The sequence below is a fragment of the Hyaena hyaena genome, unplaced genomic scaffold, assembly GCF_003009895.1.
Source record: "Hyaena hyaena isolate Hyena2069 unplaced genomic scaffold, ASM300989v1 scaffold_53, whole genome shotgun sequence".
Taxonomy (NCBI): domain Eukaryota; kingdom Metazoa; phylum Chordata; class Mammalia; order Carnivora; family Hyaenidae; genus Hyaena; species Hyaena hyaena.
In genome coordinates this window covers 2,278,147-2,300,672 of record NW_024080686.1, presented here as the reverse complement: position 1 = coordinate 2,300,672, position 22,526 = coordinate 2,278,147, and the positions used below count along the sequence as shown (strand labels likewise).

Here is a 22,526-nt window from a genome sequence, read left to right as displayed (position 1 = left end):
CTGGGGTACCCTCTCTCCCCACTGGCTTTTCCAGGCACTCCCAGAGCCCCACATGCGTCGATTGACTATCTGGTTGGCTAATCGTGAGACGGTGGCATCAGCAATCTTACGTATTTTTTCCGCTTGGCCTTATTTTCTTATCATTTCATTTCAGTGTCTAAACTGCTTTTCCAAAAACTAGATCAAAATTGAAATCATGGCAGATAATAATTTTTCTCCTTTTTGATTTAAACCCTTTAAAATGTCGAAATTAAATTGCTCCTTTGCTAATCTGATTTTTAGGAAGGAGAGAACAAAGCGCTATGAGTACCTTTAAATGACTCATAATTACTCAGGCAAATGCATGTAAACTTGGGTATGCAATTAGGCAGCTCATTATGTTGCAAATGCAATTACATGCTTACATGCATGGCCACTCCCTCGGCTCACCCAGCTGTCTCTGGTTTCAGGCTTTACCATCGGTTATTATTAAGCCTCAGCTGTCAGAATCTGAAAATACATGCCGGCGCTAGTGGTGCTCTTCAGCCAGTAATGGAGGAGAAGTTTGAAAGGAAAATTTCCTTTATGTATTGAATAGTCTTAGTTGGCAAAATCCCATTGTGCCACTAGAGCTATAAGCTATGCAGTTAGCAAAATTAATAATCATAATAGTGGGCATTTTGTTTACAGTACAGTGTACCTCCGTTTTCTCTGTCGCAATTCTGCAGTCCAAAAACCCCTGAACATTTTTTTATAATTGGTGGGAAAACCTGACTTGACTTGCTTCATTGAGACTCAAGCCTACCATGTACTGATGAGGCATTTTTTTATCCCATATCACTGGTATGAATAGGTGTGGATTTTGCTGCAGAGATAGTAATGTGACCACTGACCCAGACCTCACCGAAGATTTTATACAAGATAAAGTAGGCTTACTACATTACCTTTTTATTTTATTTCATTTTATTTTAATGTTTATTTTTGAGAGAGACAGAGTGTGAGTGGTGGAGGGGCATAGAGAGAAGGAGACAGACTCTGAAGCAGGCTCCAGGCTCTGAGCTGTCAGCATGGAGCCCGACATGGGGCTCGAACTCACGAACTGTGAGATCATAACCTGAGCCCAAGTCGGACACTTAACTGACTGGGCCTCCCAAGCCCCCCAACTCCCTGTTTTTATAGAGTGGAACATAATCATGGAACTCAATAAATATGTGATGAATGAAAATTGAATTAAAATCTACCCCCTGACATTGACTGGTGCTAGTTTTATTCTCTGAACTTGACAATATACTTAAGTCATTTTTCCATGTGATGTTATGCTGTCATATACTATCATGATTCTTTTCCCAGTTATCATTTAAGATACCCTACTTAACACTGTGCTACAGTGCATTCTGAAAATCATGTAACAGAATATTTTAAAAAATCAACTGTTTGTACTTGGGTACGTTATATACTTCTATGTGTGTTATTATCAGTTGAAGTTTCCCAGCTTATAAGCCCATCTTGGTTCAAAGGTATTTTAAGGTATAGTTCTACCAAATGGAGTAATTAAGAATTTTCTTAGTTGCTGAAGTTTTTAAAAAATCACTAAAAATTCAAGGTAATAATTTCAGGGAAAAACAAATCAAACGACAACGAGATACTGCCTCACATCTGTCAGAATGGCTAAAATCAACAACACAGGAAACAGCAGGTGCTGGCGAGGATGTGGAGAAGGGGGAGCCCTCGTGTACTGTTGGTGGGAAGGCAGACTGGTGCAGCCGCCTTGAACAGTGGAGAGGTTCCTCTGAAAGTTAAAAATAAACCTATCCCATGATCCAGCAATTGCGCCACTAGGTATTTACCCAAAGAATACAAAAATACTGATTTGAAGGGACACAAGCCCTGTTCATAGCAGCAGCATCTACAAGAACTAAATTATGGAGAGAGCCCAGATGTCCATCAGCTGATGAACGGATAAGAAGATGGATCTATATACAATGGAATATTACTCAGCCGTAAGAAAAGAATGAAATCTTGCCATTTGCAACGATGTGGGCGAGCTAGAGTGTACTCTGCTAAGCGAGATAAGTCAGTCAGAGGAAGACAATACATGATTTCACTCACGGAATTTAGGAAATGAAACAGATGAATATGGGGCAGGGGGAGAGACACCGTAAGAGAGAAACTTGAAAGAGCGCAATCTGAGGGTTGCCGGAGGGCTGGGGGTGGGGGATGGGCTAGATGGGGGATGGGCCTGAAGGAGGGCACTTGTGATGAGCACTGAGCGGTACGCAAAAGTGAGGAGTCCCCAAATTCTGTTCCTAAAACTAATATCACACTAGATGTTAACTAATTGGAACTTAAATGTAAAACTCGAAATAAACATAAATAATTTCAAATTTAACTGCCGTTCTTTGTTAGCAGTTATTTCGTAACTATTTTGATGGTAGGAAGATAGATTATTTAGTGCAGTAGCATTATAAGTAGATGGAAAAAGTGATGAGATTCATACTGACTCAGTAGTTTGGCTCTTTGTCTCTAATAATATGAATAATATTTTGTTGTTGTTACTTTAACTGTCCTTCGTCTGTTAAAAACCACCCCTTTAGAAAGCCCTCCCTCTTTATTTCTGCCCCAAGAGCTTTGGGATGCTTGCGACACAGTGATTTTCCAAAAGTAGTGTGTGTGGGAGGGCCACCCTCTTCTGTCAGCTCCATAAGAATTTTAAGATTCGCCCTCTTTTCTCCCCACTCTTTTCATTTTTGTCCACTACCCGAATATACGAGAACTTTGAATTTTAAAATTGAGCGTATATAAGTAACATCTTAAAGGCAGTTCGTAATCACAGAGGCAGGTGATCTTGGGCACGTCATATGTGTTTTCATGTACTTTCAGATCAGTTCTGCTCACATGGATTGGAGCAAGCAGATATCGGTGTCGAGGCTTCCCAGGCACGTTGATAAAGATTGTTTCCCATTCGGGAGCCCCACATACTTAGATTCATTGATATGGTGGTCATTAAAGTTGCTGAGGGACCCACGGTGTCCCTTTCCGGATCACTGCTGTACGGACTTGTAACTTTAGGACATTCTTACATATTCAAAGTAGAAGTTCATTAAAAGATAACAGAAGTTCAAACTAAAGCAGTCTTCACCAGCTTTCTGAAACAAACAAAAATCTTAAGGTGCATAAAAATGTAGATAAACAAGAAAGAATCCCTTGTGGCTGAAGTATAGATAGTACCCCAGAGAGCTGTGCATACAGCTAAGCCTTCCAAAAGCCAACTACTACTTTTACAAACTAATGGTAGACCTTTGAGGGAGCTGTGATTTAGGTAGACCTGCAGTTTAATGCCAGTTAAACCAGTAATTTCAACTTTGTTATGGTTTTTTTTCCCTGAATAGGAACTAGGGAAATCCTCAACCCACCCGACTAAATTTTGTTTTTGATGGAAATATTTCCGCCTGTAAAATTTAATGGCCATGAATTTGATTGCAGAGTTTATTTACCAGAACCAGATCTGTCCCCTGAGAGGCAGTTTAAAACAATTCCATTAGAATCCGTTAACTAATCAAGATGATTGTCGTGGAACATTATAAAAAAGGACTTTTGTGAAAGTAAATTCAGATCTGGTCTGATATTTTGACATTCCTGCCCTTTACCACCCTCTCCCTAGAAGAGTCGGTAAACAGTTCAATCTTCTTATTGTCTTTGAAGCCCATGTTTATCACTGATTGAAGGTTTTTAAAGGTGAAACTGCTTTATTATGAGGTTATTTGGTAACCATTTTCCCCTCGCATAGGAGGCAAAACAGTCTGACTTTCATCAAAAAGTGTTCCCATATCCAGTAGTTTTATGGAAAAGTATTTGAGTGTTTTTTTCTGAATAAGGAAAATCAAAACAATTTAAAAAATACTTTTCCCTAACATGGGAGGTCTTTTGTTTTTTTAATGCTTATTTAGATTTGAGAGAGACAAAGAGACAGAGCACAAGTGGGGGAGAGACAGAGAGAAAGGGAGACAGAATCTGAAGCAAGCTCCAGGCTCTGAGCTGTCAGCATAGAGCCCAAGCTGGGGCTTGAACTCACGAACTGTAAGATCATGACCTGAGCCCAAGTTGGACGCTTAACCGACTGAGCCACCCAGGCACCTCCAGGACCCTTTAAGTCTTAGTACTTTTTGCACATGGAATTTACAAACACATTCATACATTACATATGAATAGATGTGTTTGTGAAATACGTGTTGAAAATAGTACTGCTTGACAGGCAATATTCTAGTTACTGGAAATTCAGCATTTAGAACCGATGAAGTTCCTCCTCTCCCAAGAGGACAGTGTCTTGGGGGTTATATTCTAGAAAAGTGGCCATAGGGTGCTTTCTGTCTCCGAAAAGAGAGAAGGTTGCTGTCTTTGGTTCTACGCCAGCAAATGGCGGAGCTCTGCACTTGCTCTGTGAGCAATGTGACGCACATAGCCTGGAGTGGGAAGTGCCCGCGCCGTCTCTCGAAGGGGCCCCTGATTTTCCTGGCTTGCTCAGGAGCTCACGCCAACCTGGCGTCCCTCCGTGTGTGCTTTTCGGCGTCCCAGCCTGCCGTTGATTCCAGCCCCCAGTTCTCTCCCCCGTGGCCTCGGTGCAGTCTGCCCGTCACGTTACACACGGGCTACGTGTGCCCATGTGCTCTGCTAGCTTTCCGCCCCGGCTAGAATCTGTAAACTCCCTGGGTCAGCGCGGTGCTTTATATGTAGTAGCGTTTACTGTCTACATCGGTTGACTTCAAGCTACAGTCCTAAAATTGCTTAAAATCCTAGCAGTTTCTTTAAAAAGTGTTCTATGTTGAAATTTTTTTTTTAATGCCTTGCATTTCTTCAAAGTTTGTCTTTTATGGTTAGTGTCAAACCACTCAGAGCATCAAAACCCTTATTTTTTAAAAAATTGCATAGATTATGCTAATATGAAACTTCTTGGCAGTTCTCATAACTTTTATGCTCATTAAACATTGTTTTTGGTGTTGGGGAGCGCCATAGCCTTTTGGGTTTAGGGGGACACCTTACTGATCGGCATGATAATACCATGCCTGTATGGCCATATCTAACATTTACTTTTTTTGGATTGAGGATGGTATTAGGCACTGTTTTTCCTTGTTACAGCTCTCTTCCACCTTTCCTTCCCCACAAAGTTTAAGCTAGGTTTAATAATTTCCATTACGATTTTTGTTTTTCTTCCGTTGAATTGAGAGCTATCAAAATACACAGGGAAGGAGTCATGGGAAGTTCCATTTTGTCAGCCCAGGGCCGTTCTTCTGGAAGCCTGTAGTTCCACAGACACTGTCAGTAGTGTAGCCTGCTCAGTGAGGAGCGTTGTTTCATCTGGGATAAGCCTTGACCTCGGTGGGTGAGGCGTAGCGCTGGGAAAGATCTGTAACAACAGCCGAAAGGTAAAAAGCAGTCACAGCATTTTATGGAAGTAGTCGGATTACAGCCATGAATTATGAACTATTCATTTAGTATTAGTGGGTTATAAATTCTGTTCAACTTTTATTCCCCAGCCTGTCATTGGGATTAACTTGTGGGTCTTGGTGACCCATTTTAGGTTAAGGCTGAAGGATTCTATCTAGAGGATTTTAATTTTTAATGAATTAAATGAAGTGAACCCCACAAGAGCAACCATAATTACCAAGTAATTATTTGAGAACCCCTGAAAAGAAGATGATTCTCGGGGCACCCAGGTGTCCCAGTCGGTTAAGCATCCGACTTCAGCTCCCGTCATCATCTCATGGTTCATGGGTTCAAGCCCCACGTCGGGCTCTGCGCTGAGTGTGGAGCCTGCTTGGGGTTCTCTCTCCCTCTCTCTGCCCCTCCTCCGCTTACGCTATCTCTCTCTCAAAATAAATAAATAGACTTCAAAAAAGAAAAGAAGGTGATTCCCATTTTAGACTTTTGTCTGTCATGAGTGGCAAACTTAAAAAAAAAATCTCTTATGCCAAATACACTTTTATAGATTCTAGTACTCTTTTGAATGAAAGAGGTGATAAGTGGATGGATGTTATCTTAAGTGCCTGAATTATTTATTTGTATTTTGATAGTGCTCATGTAAGAATGTTTATTAATATCTCTGCATCCCAGATTGAGATTTCTCCCTTACAAGCCTACATTTTTCCTACTTTATTCCCTTCCATTATTACACATGTTGATTTTGCCTATTGTAGTTAGTTTTCAACACTTCTGATACAAACAAGGACTTTTAAATTTAAGAAAATCTAGTTGTGAAATAACTGCCTGTTAGTTAGTGTGGCGAGAATGTACACTTACTGACCTTTTCATTCACACTGATAGGTCCTGGGTCCTGCTCCCAGGTGGTGTTCCTTCCTGGACAACCTGACAGAAGAATTAGAAGAGAATCCAGAAAGCACAGTGTACGATGACTACAAATTTGTCACCAAGAAAGACCTTGAAAATCTAGGTAAGAAATAAAATTATGATAAAATATTTATACAGTTGTTGGGGAGGGGGGCGTTTTGAACGTCAGGGGCAGTAGCGTCCTGTTTATCTGAGTTTCCAAGTCTTCTCTTTCTGCCAAAGCAGATGTTAAACATGTATATTGTCTAGTTTCTAATCTCTGCTTAGAGAAGGATCCAGGTAAATTCAACTTACTGAAGCTGTTTTGTATCTCAAGTGAGGAATAATTTTCTTAAGCATACGAGCTATGTATAGAAAAAGTGTCAAGAAAGCAGTGATTTTTTTTTTCAAGTACTGTTTTGAGTAAAAGGTTTTGAAAATATCTTAGAGACGGCATGTAAGTGATTTCTGGCTCCCTTTTAAGTTTGCTTGTAGAAGACCTCATTTAAAACTTAGAAACCCGATTGAATCCTCAGATACATAGACCCTTAATAGTTACTTTATTTACTAAAAAAATTTTTTTTAATGTTTTATTTATTTTTAAGAGAGAGAGACAGCATGAGCAGGGGAGGGTCAGAGAGAGGGAGACACAGAATCCGAAGACAGGATCCAGGGTCCGAGCTGTCAGCACAGAGCCCGATGCGGGCTTGAACCCACGAGCCGTGAGATCATGACCTGAGTCGAAGTCAGAGGCTCAACCAACTGAGCCACCCAGGCGCACCCCCACCCCATAATAGTTACTTTAGGCTTAAAGGTCATCGACCAAGAAATGTCTTTTATCAGTAGTAGCAGCACCCGTGTGGCTTGTCGTGTACCCGGTAATATTCTGCATGTTTACCTGCACCTCTTAATCCTGCCACTCCGGGGGGTAGATACAGTTATGATGCCATTTTGTAGACAAGGAAACTGAGGCCCAAGAAGGTGCTAACTTGCCAAAGACCTCAGCGATCGTGAACATGAGGGTTCAGCAGTACACCTAGAGTGCGTGGCCTTCACCTCGGCCATCCTGACCTGCGGAGGAGTGCATGTTTCTCAGCTGACTGGTACCACTTTGTGGGATACGGAGAGGAGATGCTGCTAAGGGGTTGGTGGAGAGAGGCTGCATAAGGGGTTTGCGTGGACAATGGACAAACCCAGAGGACCCGTATTCTCTGTGAACCCAGGCCACTTAGTTGTACAGGAGACAGACAGAGCACGGCACCAGTGAAGTGGTATAGAAAATAGAGTCGTGTCGTAAATAAACTGGAAGTTCTTAAACTTTATTTTTAAGCTGTATTTTTTTTTAATTAGCTCAAGCAGAAGGCCGGGGGTGGGGGGTGGGGGAGAGAGTGTGAGAGAGAGAATCTTAAGCAGGCTCCATACTCAGTGTAGAGCCTGATGTAGGACTCGATCCCACGACCCTGGGATCGTGACCTGAGCCAAAATCAAGAGTCAGACGCTTAACCAACTGAGCCACTGAGGAGTCCCTTACACTGTATTTCATAGCACAATTAATCCAGGCAGAGTTCATTTTCTGCCAGTTCCCACCAAAATAACTCTTTAAATGTTAATGTTTAAAGAGAAAAGACTTGTAGTCAGATTTGTAAAAATGATCCCTGAATGAACTAGGGTTTTCCTGCTGATGTGCCTTCCTAAGCGTTTTCAGGGTCATTTTTATACTTGTGTCGCACTCACCTCCATTTTTACATTGGAGGGAAAAAGTCGTTGCTGCTTTGCAGGGTTTTTAAAAAGACTGCGTTTAGTTCATCTTGGGTGCCTGTTTAGTCTCTTTTTACTGTGTTCATTTTGGATGCCTGTTTAGTCTCTTTTTACTGTGTTTATTTTGGGTGAGGAAGGCGAAGGCAGTTATAAAGCATGGTATTTCCCAAAACGTGTTTCATGGAATATTGTGCCAGAATGCTGGGTGGGGCGCATGGTAGCTGGCACCGTGGGCATCAGAGGAAGGTACACACCCGGATGTGCTGGGTACACGCCCCACCTCTTCTGCTTCGTATCCGAGTGACTTGGTCAGTGTGTTAACCCTGTCAAGCCTTGGCTTCCTCATCTGTAAAAAGAATAATGGAAAGAGTGTGCCCTTTCTACATTATTGTTTTGATAGCGTGCTTTGTGTTTGGAAATGATGGAAGGTAATACCCCCCCACCCCTGCCCCGACCCCGCTGCCACTGCTCCTACCTGGCAGAATGGAAGTTGGCAAGTTACTGGTGATGCCAGTATTATTTTTTTTTTTTTTTTACATTGAACTGATCCTTGGAATCCAAAACTCTGAGAACCACTAGTATTAGGATCTTTCTTTAGCACTCTTTCATAGTTCATAAAGACTTTTTTGTCACCTTTATGCTTAGTATGACATTTTAAGTAAGTAAGAGGGACACTGCTTAAAGTAGATTAAATTCTCTCCATAGTTTTTGAAAATTAGTGGTTCTGGTCTCCAGAGTGAAATCTTATAATCAATCAGAAGTGAAATATTACTGTAATCCAAAAAACCTGTCTAATTTTCATCAAGATTTCATAAGGACCTGGGGCACCTGGGTGGCTCAGTCAGTTAAGCGTCTGACTTCAGCTCAGGTCATGTTTTCATGGTTCATGAGTTCGAGCCCCACACCGGTTTCTATGCTGACAGCTCGGAGCCTGGAGCCTGCTTTGGATTCTGTGTCTCCCTCTGTCTCTGCCCCTCCCCTGCTCTCTGTCTCTCTCTCAAACGAAAAAAAAAGATTTCATAATGATCTGTCCTCTTTGATTAACTCTTTCCAGGGCTCACACATCTCATCGGGTCACCATTTCTCCGGGCATATATGCATGGATTTTTCATGGATATAAGACTCTATCACAAGGTAAATAGGAAACTGCACTTACTTTAGGTGATTAATGAACCATTTCTTCGCTCTTGCATTTTGCAAAATGTACTTGGTTTGTAAGAGAATCTGTCAGCATAATGGTCGTGGTGTATATGAAACATGCTATTAGATATGACTTGTATTTCTGAACTTTTTTTTTCCACTTTGAAAAGGTAAAATTGATGGTAAATCCATTTGCTTATGAAGAATACAGGAAAGATAAGATCCGACAGAAGATAGAAGAAACGCGTGCGCAGAGAGTCCAGTTAAAGGTAGATACTGTGCTCACTATTGAGTTCACCAGAGAAAAGTACTTAGTTTCCATTTTGTGTGTTATTCCAGAGAAACCTGCCATCCATTTCTTCGTTTCCCCATTTTTAGTTCACGTCTTTTCCTAACATTTGCGGTATGTCTTCCTGGTCACGAGGGTGGATACCCCTTACAGTTTGATCCTAATGGATTCTGTGGTAAGGGTACTGTGGGAAAGAATGGCAGAGGGACTGAGACCCGCAGCCCTCCGGAGAGAGTGTGGAGGAGCTTTCCGAGGAGTTTCCAGAGTTTAGTGTTGAGGCTTTGATGATTCTCAATTCTGACACGTGGCAGGATCTTAGGCTGTCCACTTGGATCAGGGTCATTAGACTAGGTCAGGAGTCCAACCGCCTGCTTATATTAATAGAGAGAATTTAATGTACAGAATTGTTAGCTGTTAGAGAACTGAAGCCCATTGATACTGATCTTGAATAAGGATATTGATCAGAGAGGCGGTAGTTGCAGGAAGCAGGTGGGGGCGGTGGTGGGGGGGGCACCAGGAAGGAGGAGGCACCCGGGAGCCATGCTGCTGGGGCCCCCGCCTCTCAGGAGCAGCCGGGGCTAAAATGAGTCTGCTCCCGGGGGACAGGCTGGAACCCCAGGCTGTCCTGGACCCCTCTGTTTGCTGCCTGGGGGAGGAATGCGGGCCCAGCAGCCGGCAGTCCAGGACGCTGGGGCCCTCCGCCTCCCAGCCTCCGCAGCCCCACTCATTTCTCCCCGATTGTGCAGGTAAGTGAACACACGGACGCATGCGTGCGTACATGTACACACGTGCATAAACACACGTATGTACGCACACTCAGTACCGAAGGCTGGTACCTGGTTTTTCCTTTTTCCAGATTACTTGTTAAGTTTTTTAAGAGTGTCAGATGTGTGTGTGTTGGCAAGGAGGACACTGGGACATGGAGTACTTTTGTCCCCTTCTGTATTTTACAGGGGAACATAAGCTCTAAATGGGGAAGGACAATAAAGAGCTCACAGCGGCTGGAGTCCAGCTCCAGCAGGTCCAGGGGTCCCTGAAGGATGGACGGTGTCGGTGAGGGAGGAGTGAGAGAGGCCCGAGAGTCTTTCTGGTCACCAGGCAGCATCTCTGCTCTGACTGGGCCTCAACTTTATTTTATAATTAAGTGTTTGGGGGACGGCACAGAAGTGGCATTTGCCTTAGACAGTGATTTTTGATGACAAACTTCTTTAATACCTAAGAATTTCCCAGAACATAGATTTGTAGAAGTCTCCTGCTTAACCTTTATCAATAGTGATTGAAATAGGTGATTTAGATGCTTATTCTATGGGGAAGGAAGGGATTGACAATGTTTTTAGCATAAAAAGGGTGAAGTTAGTTGTTTGTGAGCAGGGGTCAATAGCTTGTTTGCTTAAGGGGAAGTATTAAGAAAAACAGGTCTTTCAGGAAACACAATGTTTGCTCCCATAATCACAAAAGAAGTTCCTCAATAGGTTCCTTTGCAGGGTGCAGTCAGCATATTCAAGGCCAGAATAAGGCACTCCAATCCGGTCACCAGATGCCTTGGGGGTCATCTTGGGTGGGGGGCGTCAGTGCTCCAAGCAGAAACAATTGGGTGGGGTGGATATCGGGTGCAACTTAACCCCATGGGGAGTTCTTCCTCACCCTTTGAGCTCCCAACACACAGCTTTACGCTGAGAGCTGAGAGCTGTCAGACTCACGGCCAGAACCCCCTAGGAGTCTGCCACTTCGGGAGCAGGGAGTGGTGCATTGGGCATTATTAGTAGCGTTTCAGGGTTCCCTGAACCCCAGCCAGAGGCTGCAGCGGCAGGCCTGCGGGACCCCCCCGCCCCACCGCTGACACCCCAAACGCAGCTTCTCCCCATTGGCGTCTCAGCTCACAGGAGGGGCCGCGGGAGCGCACCGGGCGAGGGGCCCTGTCCCCTTGTGCCCACCTGCGGGCACCACGCGTGTCCACATGCTGTCCTGCTCTGGGGTCAGCGGGAGAACTAGATACCACCTGTTTGTGAGGTTACACTTGGCACAGAACTGTTAGCTTTTAAAGCGAAGATGTAGATATTTAGCACACCTTTTATTCTTTTCCTGCTGCTAGAAATTGCCAAAAGTTAACAAAGAGCTGGCACTTAAATTAATCGAGGAAGAGGAGGAGAAACAAAAATCTACCTGGAAAAAGAAAGTTAAGGTAAGATTTTATAAGTGGAGACATTGATTAACTTTCTGTTTTCTTAGTAGTAACTTAAAATTATGTTTTTCCTTTAATCTTGAAAAATATATGTGGCTTTCTTCTTCCCCCTGCTTATAGGATAATATATACTCCATATGGGAAGTTTGGAAAATAGAAAAGAACGTAAAGAGTGTCACTTCTGTAATTCCACCCAAAGAAGGGCATCGTTAAGATGCTAGTGAATTTCCTTCCTGTCTTATTTCTCTTAAAATTCTAGGCTATAGTAGTGAGATCACGTGGTGTGTGTATTAATCCTGGTTGTATAAAATAACGCAGGTGGTTTCCCATTTTATTAAAAGTTCTTTGTAAGTACTTTTGAGAGCTGCATACACTTTCCTAAGGGTGCACCATTTACTTAATCCTTTTGCTGTTAAATATCTAAATTGTTCATTGTTCTTTGTTCTGACTAGGTCTTTTTGTAATTCCAGAAGTAATTAATTTTTATTTAGATGCGGCATTATCAGGAACACGCACGCTCCTGCGTAGCTGCCGTTCACCGTCCGTTACTAGTGTGAAAATGATTAGCCGTGAACCCAGTGAGCATTAGTGCCCCGTGGAGCCGACATCAGGACAGGGGGAGAGTTTTCTAATTTTCCCAGATACACGGAGACTTCCTCAGCCTCTGCTCCGGACGGGCAGGTAGATAGCTCCACCTTGGCCCTTCACTAGAATGAGCTGTAAGGGTTCCACCTCTCAGGAGCCTGCGGGACCGACTCTGGGAAAGGGCCCGGCCTTGGAACTCTGGACCAGCCGTGTTACGCTCTCGGGAGATTTTTGTTTGCTTGTTGATTCTTTCTCTGTTCTCTTGCTAGTTTTTAACGTGGTAAGTGAACATGAGATAAGCAGCCCCAGGGTCTTATCGCTCTAGTTTCTTGCTCACCAGTTGGGTCATCCTGGGTGACCCTGGGCTTCCCTGGGGCATAGTTTTTTCTTCTGTAACCTGCAGCGATGGGGCGAGAGGGGGGTGTTCTTGGAGCGCTGTGATTTCTCCATGGGGTCACACTCGCTGCTTGTCTTTTGCCCCCTCATTCTTGCCGCATCTTCCATCCTGGTCTGTTAGGTTAAAAAAATGCTCTTTTTAAGTTTTTGCATTTGTTTTGAGAGAAAGGGAGAGAGCACGAGTCGGGTAGGGCAGAGAGAGTCGGCACAGGCCATGCGCTGCTTCTGTGCCGTGCACAGAGGAACAGCCCTCAGAGTTCTTGTCCTCCCTCCGGCGTGGCGCCTCTGGCTGCTTGGCAGCCGAATGTGTCCTGGTAGGAGCTGTGCCACCCGATGCGATGTTGCTAGAAAGTGGTGTCTGTAAAACGTGCCCCTAATTTGCTTTTCCGTGGCTTGCTGACCCAATTTGGGGCCTATTATCAGAGCTCAGGTTCCTCCCAGAAATTCTTAAAGACAGTTTTCTAGAAATCTGAGGCTATTCTTAGACAAAGCTTATGTGATTTGATGTTTAACAGTGTTGTCTAATTAAAACGAAGACCTTAAAAACCATTTGTGAACTGAGGAAAGAGCCTTTCCTAGTGGGCAGAATATTTGAAAGATGTTCCCTCCGTCAGCAGTGCTTCAAACCCCCAGGAGCTCGCCGAGCTCTGCCGGCTCCTGGCTGGCAAGCGGCTTTCATTCTGCTTTGGCCCCCAGCTCGGATTGCTTGGAGGCAGACGGTGAAACCCGTTCCCGGGTACTGCTGCCCCAGGTGACATACAGCTTAATAGGTGTGTCCTGTTCAGTTCGCGTTGGACCTGCAGTGGGAAGGGACCCACCATACCGCGTCAGGAGGCATGATCCGGATCCTACTCAAACGTCGACACTTGGTGGCATCTAATTAAGAGTCAATCCATTTATTCTTTGGACAAGTACGTATTGAGTTCGCGTGTGTACAGGCCGCTGGGAGAGGCATGGCACCGGTGACTCATCGTTTGATCGGAAAGGGTTTGAGCCATTTTTCTTACAAGTGTCATTTCCTGGCTGTTGGCCTTTCCTACCAGTTTTTGCTGTTGCCGTAGATTCTTGTATGGCATCCTTCTGCTGGATTCCACGGTTTCTCAGGCCCTCATTGTCCCACAGCACGCCTCCAGGCCACGCGCTGTCCCACAGCACGCCTCCAGGCCACGCGCTGTCCCACAGCACGCCTCCAGGCCACGCGCTGTCCCACAGCACGCCTCCAGGCCACGCGCTGTCCCACAGCACGCCTCCAGGCCACCCGCTGTCCCACAGCACGCCTCCAGGCCACGCGCTGTCCCACAGCACATCTCCAGGCCACGTGCGTTGTCCCACAGCACGCCTCCAGGCCACGCGCTGTCCCACAGCACTTCCAGGCCACGTGTGCTCTGGCCCGGAGCTTGGGGTAGGGGGTTGTCTTAGCCTGGGGTTATTCCCTACCATTAAGAGCAGATTTTAAAGTCACAATTTATCTCTAGGGAAAAGGGTAATTTATCTCTCTAGGGAAAAGGGACAGCCGTGCATAGAGACTGGGTTGGATCAGATCAGCTTTCTCATCCCAAATGCGATTTTTAAGGTTTTTATTAGTACTAATTAAAGATCATTCTTGGTTTTTATTACAGTTTTACACATGTAGTTTTAAAAGCTAAATATTTCTCTAGGGTTTGTTGGAATGGTGGCTCTCCCTCTGTCCTTTTCCTCCTCCCCCCCCCTCCCCTCCTCCCCCTCCCCCTCCCCTCCTCCCCCTCCCCCTCCCCCTCCCCTCCTCCTCCTCCCTCTCCCTCATTTTCTCCAGTCCTGAGACAAACACTTTTGCCCTTTTAGCCAATTATTTTGGTGTTAAACTCTTAATACTGCCCATGGTGCTCCAGCTTGACTTTTAAGTGGCAGGCCAGTCATCATTCATCTTTTGATAACCTTCCCTTCCGTTAAGTTCTCGTGCAACTTGGGACACTCAGCACCCAGCACTTATGGGGTCAGGACCACGCGGGTGCTCTTCCTACCCCAGGCCGGGTCGGGAGGGAGTCCGTGTGATGTTTCCATCCAACCTCCGTCTTCCCTGCGCTTTGTTTTGACTTCTTGTTTTTCTATGTGGTGGTCAGATCACTAGATAGCCCTACTTAACTAGCAGTAAACTAGTTAGCTGGTTTGCTGGCTCTCTAAATCTCATCTCAGGACATTTATGTGAGTATCAGTTTTTATGTTCATTTTTCTTTCCCTGACCGAGTTTCTTCTCCATGTGTCAGCGCAGCCCTGTCCTGGACCGGTCACCTCCGGGTACTGGCGCCCGTGGCGGCCTGGGGCGCACTCCACCCTCCCCCCGTGTTGGATACAGAACCCTTAATCTGTCGTTTTGTGAAGGAATATTATTTCCAACCCAGACACGCAGGCAGGCAGTGTAAGGGTGTGGAGCGAAGAGGTTTTTCAGACATGCATGTTCTGGACAACAACCACACATTACATTTATGTGCTTATTTTGCCCAGGAAATTCCTCAGGATTTTCTCCTTCAAGATAAGGGGAGTGGGGCAAGGACGAGGGAGACTGGAGGGAGTCCGCATGACAGCTGAGCGATGCACTGGGGACTGTCTTCCCTGGGTCAGTCCAGCCCTAGTGCCGGCCACTGTGTGGGCCCTTTCAGTCCAGAAACAGGCCCGTCAGTTCCGGGGGGGGCGGGGAGCGGCCTTCTTGGGCGGAAAAATTTAAGAGGTTTGTGCCTGCTGTGATCTCAGGTCATTTGTTCGTATTTAAGAGCGAAAGATCTAAAACGCTGAATGGCAACTGAGGCGAGGGGACAGGACCCTGCACGCGCTGTGTGGTGACCCGGCCAAACTGTCGATTTGGGGAAGCTCCTGATAGCACTGTCTTTGGGCCTATTCTCCTGCCTGCAGGGTGCCGCCGGGCCCCTCGGATTCTGAGAACCATCGTCCCGAGGCTTGAGGGGCGGGGTGACATCAGTGTGCCAACCTCAGGATCCTGCTGTCCCAGCAGACCCCTCGTCTCCTCCAGGGAAGAGGCCTCTCTTTGCACGGGGGTGGGTGGCGAGGCCTGCCTTTCTTTCCAGAATCCCACCGCTCCTGTTTCCTTTTTTTGTCCTCTTCATCCCGGAGGGTTGTCTTTTTTTTTTTTTTTTTTTTTTTTAGTATTTTATTTATTTTTGGGAGAGAGAGAGACAGCTTGAGCAGGGGAGGGTCAAAGATAGAGGGAGACACAGAATCTGAAACAGGCTCCAGGCTCTGAGCTAGTTGTCAGCACAGAGCCTGACGCGGGGCTTGAACCCACTAACCGTGAGATCGTGACCCGAGCCGAAGTCGGACGCCTAACCGACTGAGCCACCCAGGCGCCCCAGGGTTGTGTCTTTTTAAAGTCCGTTTTCTGTTGCTTTAATGGAGTTAGTTAACAGGGATTCGAAGGGGATCCTTACGTTCAGACCACTGTCTTTACCCAGAAGTGTGCGTCATAGCCACCACGGCATTGATTTCATAGCTCCCATAGCATGAGGGAAGGCCGCCGCCCCCAGTGAGCCCTTCTCACCTGCCTCTTATTGCAGGGACCCATCCCCTCTCTGCTTCCAGAGCACTTTCAGCTCTGCTTGGCATCGTGTGTAAGGTGCCTTGTAGCGTCCGGGCTTTTGTTTCCTTACTGTGTTGTTTTTCCTCCTTAGTTACCTTGGGATCAGGAACTAGATCTTATCTGTTTCTTCCTTGAGCCTAAATCTGTCCTGGAAACGATAGGGAAGACTTGTTGGGTGTATCTTAAATATATCCTCAGTATGTCATAGAAGTTTAGGTTAAGGGTTTATCAGATTTCAGGTGCCTACCAGGAACAAACAGCCTGAGTTCCTCAGTGTCGCATGATTTGGCAGATTTTTGTGTAGCCGGATTGTAAATACCACACTCAGAAATCTGCGGCTTCCACCCACCACAAACAGGTCGGCCTGTTTCGCCCACATTCGGGCTGTTTACAAACCCTGTTCAGTAGGTCGAGTTATCTGGTTTCCAGGCATATAGCAGATAAGAAACAATAGGAGAGCCCTGAGTATAGAAGATTGTCTTCTGTTTGTGTGAACAGAAAAGTTTATAATACATTCTAGAAATCTTTCTGTTCAAAATGGTACAAATAAAAAGGAATTTAGTGTCCGCCCTGAGCTATTCAAATGGGTTTCAACAGCAGTTTTATTGTGCCAGTAGGTTTACTGTACATCCTTTGTGAACAGTTAAATGGCCTACGGAAAAAAAATTGATGAGGCTATCCTATAAGAGATGGGAGTTTCTCTTCTGTTTCCAAATAACTCAGAGTCAGGAAGCTTCCACCGGCAGCTCCCCACCGTGTTAATTCGTGTCTTCTTATTGCTGAAGATTTCCTTTCTCAGTTTTAGATGAAGTTGGACGTGTCACAAATTTTAATTCAGTGTAGTAGCTCTGCCTAAACAGCTGTATTTCAAAACAGATTTCCTTGAAAAGTATTTTTCATGAAAAAATGTTAATTGAAGAAAATTCTGTCCAGTGTATTGAGCATAAACTTAAGCCAAAAAGGTTTATGCTTAGCTCATGTTGCATGGCCAAGTAATACATACCATCTGAAATAGATTAATAGAATTTGTTTGCAAGTAGGAGATAAAACCAAGGGCAGTTAGAAAGTTCTGGAAACTAGCTCTAAAGTTTTCTAGTAAAGTAATGCCTTACGGAGCTTATCAATTTATAATTGACAGATATTTTTAGGCCATCTCTCTGGTCAGATTTTATTCACCTAAGCTTTACTCCCACCTTCTTTTTCTCCTAGAGCCTTCCGAATATTCTCACCGATGATCGATTTAAAGTTATGTTTGAGAATCCTGACTTCCAAGTAGACGAAGAGAGTGAAGAATTTAGGCTCTTGAATCCACTTGTTTCAAAAATTAGTGAAAAAAGGAAGAAGAAGCTAAGACTCTTGGAGCAACAAGAACTTCATGAAAAAGTAACGTGCTCCTTACCATGTAGTGTTTGCTGATGTTTCGTTAATAACGCAGTTTTCTGTGTGACTTGGAAGAGCCTTTCGGACACTTGAGGTGTAATTTGTTTGACCTTTGGCCGTAGACGTCGATCTTATTGAACAAAAGGCATTTTCCCCGATGTGAGCGCTGCCACGTATTCTAGAAGGCGAGAGTGGGTCACCAGAAAAGAACAGGTTGGGGTTTGGCGGGGGAAAGGAGCTGCTGCTTACTATTTTTATTTTCAGGAAGAGGAGGAAGAACCGGAAGGAAAGCCAAGTGATGCAGAAAGTTCTGAGAGTTCGGATGATGAAAAAGACTGGGTCGAAGAGGTCAGGAAGCAGCGCAGACTTCTCCTCCAGGAGGAAAAGGTGAAGCGGCGGGAGCGGCTCAGGGAGGACCAGCAGACCGTCCTCCAGCCCCAGTTTTATGAGATCAAAGCTGGCGAGGAATTCAGGAGCTTCAAAGATGCGGCCACAAAGCAGAAGCTGATGAAGTGAGTAACGCGGCGCTCGGTGGTGCCTCGGCCATGCCGGGGCCCAGCTTTTCCTGCTGCCCTGGGGATGATGATTTTCCTTTCAGAGTTAATGTGAGGGAAGCGTCACAGGGCTTGAGAGGAAAGACACTGGTCTTTATTGCCGTGACTTTGAACAGCTTTCTGACTGTCAAACCCAGGGCATAGCCTTCCAGGTCCTGGCCCCTCCGGGTGCTGGCCACTCTGGTCCTGGCCCCTCCGGGTCCTGGCCAGCATACTGAGAACACTTGTCCACCATACAAGTCACCTTCTTTCATTGTTCTTGTTCTTTTCCCCTCTGTTTCCCCAACCTACAAATAACCTATTTTATTCTCTGCCCCACAGTTCAGTAGTTTTCTGTATAGTGGTCATTAAGAGGTAACAAATTCTTGCTCCCTTAACAAAAAATTATTCTTTTTTATTAGAATTTCAGTTACAGTTATCCCTCTCTCAGCTTACCTGATTACTGAAAAGGTCACTTGGACAATTTGCCAGAAATTTTAAGCCTTTTGCAAAAGAACTGAGAGATGAGCAAGAGTCGTATTCTAGAATAGTCAGCTACATGGAGACAGAGAGCAGCAGGGTGGTTCCCAGGGGCTGAGGGAGGGGGGTGGGGAGAAATCACTTAACGAGGTACGGTTTCAGTCTGGAATGAGGAGGAAGTTCTGGAAATGGAGAGTGGTGACGGCCCAGCACCGTGCATATAGTTCACCACGATAAAAAAATGTCAACCTTAAAAAAGTAGCTGTTGTTTGGACACTTTGAGCTGTAGGTGTCTCAGTAAGGAACACGCCAGGCCCTCCGTTCCACATTGTGTACAAGCTGCGAGTTATGTCCGGCTCTGCTCCGAGGCTTCCCGGGCTGCGTAGTCATGTGTACGATGAGAAGGCGACGGGTGGTCGTGGTAGGTCGTATCGAAAGAAGACCCGAGAGGCGTGGGGAGCCCGAGGAGGTGGGGGCTGGGCTGGTGCCAGCCCTGTGCCTGTCCTCCAGCTCCTGGCTTCCCGTCTGGAAAATGGTTTTTCAGATGCAGGAAGTAGGGAAAGGGTGGAGAGGACATCATAGCACAGGCTGAACTGTTTCTGGAATGGAGATCTGGCCAGTCACGTTTATCTCACTGGCTTCTAGCAGGCATCTGAAACCCCAGGTGTTGAGTGAGTCCTTTAACTTAGAATCCGAGGGCGGCTCAGAATTCCGCTTCCAACGAACTAAAGATCTGTTGGTAAACAAAGAATCTAGGGGCTCCTGGGGGGCTCAGTCAGTTGGGCGTCTGACTTCAGCTCAGGTCATGATCTCACGGTGCGTGGATTCGAGCCCTGTGTCGGGTTCTGTGCTGACGGCTCAGAGCCTGGAGCTGCTTCAGATTCTTGTGTCTCCCTCTCTCTCTGACCCTCCTTGTCTCTCTCTCTCTCTCTCTCTCTCTGGAAAAAAAAAACAAACATTAAAAAAAAAAAAGAATCTAGTAATAAGGTTGATGTCTTTTGAAGATATTTTTACCGGCCTCACTTTTTTTATTTTTTTAGTACCTTCCTTGAGATACAAACTATATAACCTACAGTCCACCTACTTAAAGAGAACAGTTCATCGGTCTCTAGTGTGATTGCTGAGCTGTGCAGCTAACCCCTTAGTTTAGTTTTAGAGCATTTTCATCTCCCAGATGGAGCCCCACGCCCTGATAGCATGTGCTGCCTGCAGCCCACCCCGACCCCAGGCAGCCGCTGTCTCCCCTCTGTCCCTGTGGACGCCCCCTGCTCTGCCATTTCATATAAATGGGACCCTGCAAGATGTGGCAACTGTCTGGCTTCTTTTACTGAGCACAGCGTCTCCAGTGTTCATCCACGTGGTAGCAGCTGTCGGTACTTCCTCTGGTTTTACTGCCAAATAATATTCCGCCGTGCGGATAGGCCCGACCGTGCGTCGGTCACCCGTTCCGCATCAGTGGACATTGGGTCGCTCCACTCCACTTTTCCATTATAGGGAATAATGCTGTTATGAACGTTTGTGTAAACGATTTTACATGGACCTGTTTTCACTTCTGGCCGTGTTTCTAGGAGTGCGATTGCTCGTCACGTGGTGGCACCAAACTTAACCTTCAGAGAAGCCCCTCTGTCTCACATTCCCACCGGCTGTGCGCACAGCCTCGCCCTCTCTGTGCCCGTTGTGCTCAGAGGTCTACCTGGCGCCCTGCTCAGCCGCGGCAGGAGGACTGGTTGCTTGTAGGGATCTGATTCTGGGGACGGAGGTGCTTTGTTAGAGTGTCTGCTCGTGTTGTCCTGCCCGGTTCACTTTGTTACCGGCTTCTGACTCGGTACCAGACCCACGCGAGCACTCGGTGAGTGTTTGTGGACGGGGACCTTCCGTGCCGTGGCCACTTCAGGCAACGCCGTGAGTTACCCTTTCAAGGTCTGCTGAGAAAGAACCGTCCGTTGGCCGGGGAGACCCAGGGGCAGCGGGCTGCAGCGCAGGCCTGGTAACCTGGTGGTTTGGGGGCCGGGGCTTGACCAACTTCCTGACACTTCCTTCTGCCTGTGGCTTGGAGCAGGAAGTTAATGTGAGAGACAAAAGAGACAGAATATTTAATGAATAAATAGTAGCCAAGTTAATACACTACAATTAAACATTTTTACTAAGTTTAACCTTTTTTTTTTTTTTTTTTGAGTAGAGAACTGTGTAAGTGACATTACTTCATGAGCTTAAAAGGAGAGTCCTGTAGCTGAAAGTAATAAGCCTTTGGTATGAACAGCCTGCAGCTGGCTGGGCTTTTTGGCACAGACCACTTACTGAGTTCTAGTTTTGACTGGAACGTTTTGGCAAATCCCAAACTTGCAATATTTTAATATTCTTTAATGAAACATTGAACCACCATCCTTCAGAACACCAGAGTGAGTGCCTTCGATTTATCCTGTCAGCTAGCACGATGCAGTCAATAAAACACAGCCTCAGAACTGAGTATATTATGTTTTTAATGCTCACTCGGACTTGCCCAGTGTTGAAACTTTTTCTGTGAAGGGAAAGTGAATCACGAACCCTAACTCCGTACCTGAGCGAGTCCTTTCCTTTGCTTGGCATAGTAACATGGCGTCACATAAATACACTCATCTGTCAACACGCATTCATACGCCTCGCAGTGTGCCCTGCTTTGTGAGTTTATTCCTGTCCCCGCCAGCCTCTCCCGCCCGTTCGCCAGTCACACGTTTGTTGAGTGCTTGCCTGGCGTGAACGAAGTGCCGTCCGGGGCCGGGGGGTGGCGACACAGGCCCAGCTCGCATCCTGTAGCCTTCGCCTTCCAGCCCATTCTCCGTGAGCCGCGGAGAGCCGTGGGGAAAGCACACGAGAGAGAAAGGGGGTTAACTTTGGGAGACTTCAGGAAGTCTTCGTAAGACGTCATAGTGACCTCTTTCGAAAGGACAAAAAGACGAGCCCCCCCAGCAGGGCCGGGAGGAGGGCGTTCCGGCGGCGTGGCGTGGGGACCCGGCGAAGCGGGTGCAAGCGGGGAGAAGCGCGTTCTGGTGCGGGAGGGTGAGCGGGGGGCAGCGCGGAGCCCCCGGCCCAAGCGCCGGGGAGCCAGGGACCACTGTCACACTAAGATTAACACCATCCAGTCTGTTTCCAAGCCCTCCGCCCAGTGATGTGGATACTTAGGTATAATACAAGCCATTCCGGTTTGTTGTCGAAAATAAAAATAAAAACTCGCAGGCATAGAAGGTCCCTCTTTCTCAGAAACTTAATGAAAGAGTGCAGTTGTGGGCAGAACGTGTGGGGGGTGAGTGGGCCCCCGAGATCAGCTGACAGACCCTACGGCATCCAGGTCGGAAGGGACGGAGCCTGAACCGGGGGCGGCGAGGAGCCGCATTCCTCACAGACCGTCTCAGAAGGAGAAGGGACAGGCCGCGCGCCACAGTGTCTTGCGGGCACGGATTTAATGGTGAAAGAGAGGGGAATAGTCGGGTGACGTTGAACCGTCTAGCAGCGTCACCGCCGAGATCAAGACTGCGGGAAGCAAACCAGGTTTAAGGCTGAAAGTACTGAGCTGGGTACCCGCCCGTTACGTGTGCAGCGCCCAGCCGTCCTCTGGCTAATGTTCAGCAGACAGTGGGAAGTGTGGGCGGTGGGCCGGAGACATGGGGCTGGGATGCCAGCTCTCACGGTGTCCTCGAGAAAGACCGAGTATGTAGAGTCCGTGAGGGTGACGGAAGGAGCCCCTTGGGAGCAACAGTAACTTCTTCTGGAGTCCGTGATAAAAACCACCCACCTCTCTTTAGAAAAGTACAGCTGCACGCAAAATGCTGCGTGTGCCTTGAGAGATGGCACCGATCACACCGGTAGCCAAGGGCTAAGAATTCCTATCTGGAGGACAGCAGAGGGGAAGGTAGGCAGTAAAAACTACTGAGTGGGTTT

At 46.4% G+C, this 22,526-nt stretch overlaps 1 protein-coding gene across 1 annotated transcript in view; it reads left to right on the top strand.

The window, feature by feature from the left end:
• The window catches only part of NOL10 (nucleolar protein 10), an 83,929-nt gene that overhangs the window by 52,803 nt on the left and 8,600 nt on the right, over positions 1–22,526 (top strand). The window contains exons 14-19 of the mRNA XM_039231076.1: positions 6,298–6,424; positions 9,113–9,192; positions 9,369–9,467; positions 11,580–11,669; positions 17,428–17,601; positions 17,863–18,110. Of these exons, the coding sequence (XP_039087007.1) occupies positions 6,298–6,424; positions 9,113–9,192; positions 9,369–9,467; positions 11,580–11,669; positions 17,428–17,601; positions 17,863–18,110 (818 nt within the window). The remainder of the gene's footprint in view (positions 1–6,297; positions 6,425–9,112; positions 9,193–9,368; positions 9,468–11,579; positions 11,670–17,427; positions 17,602–17,862; positions 18,111–22,526) is intronic.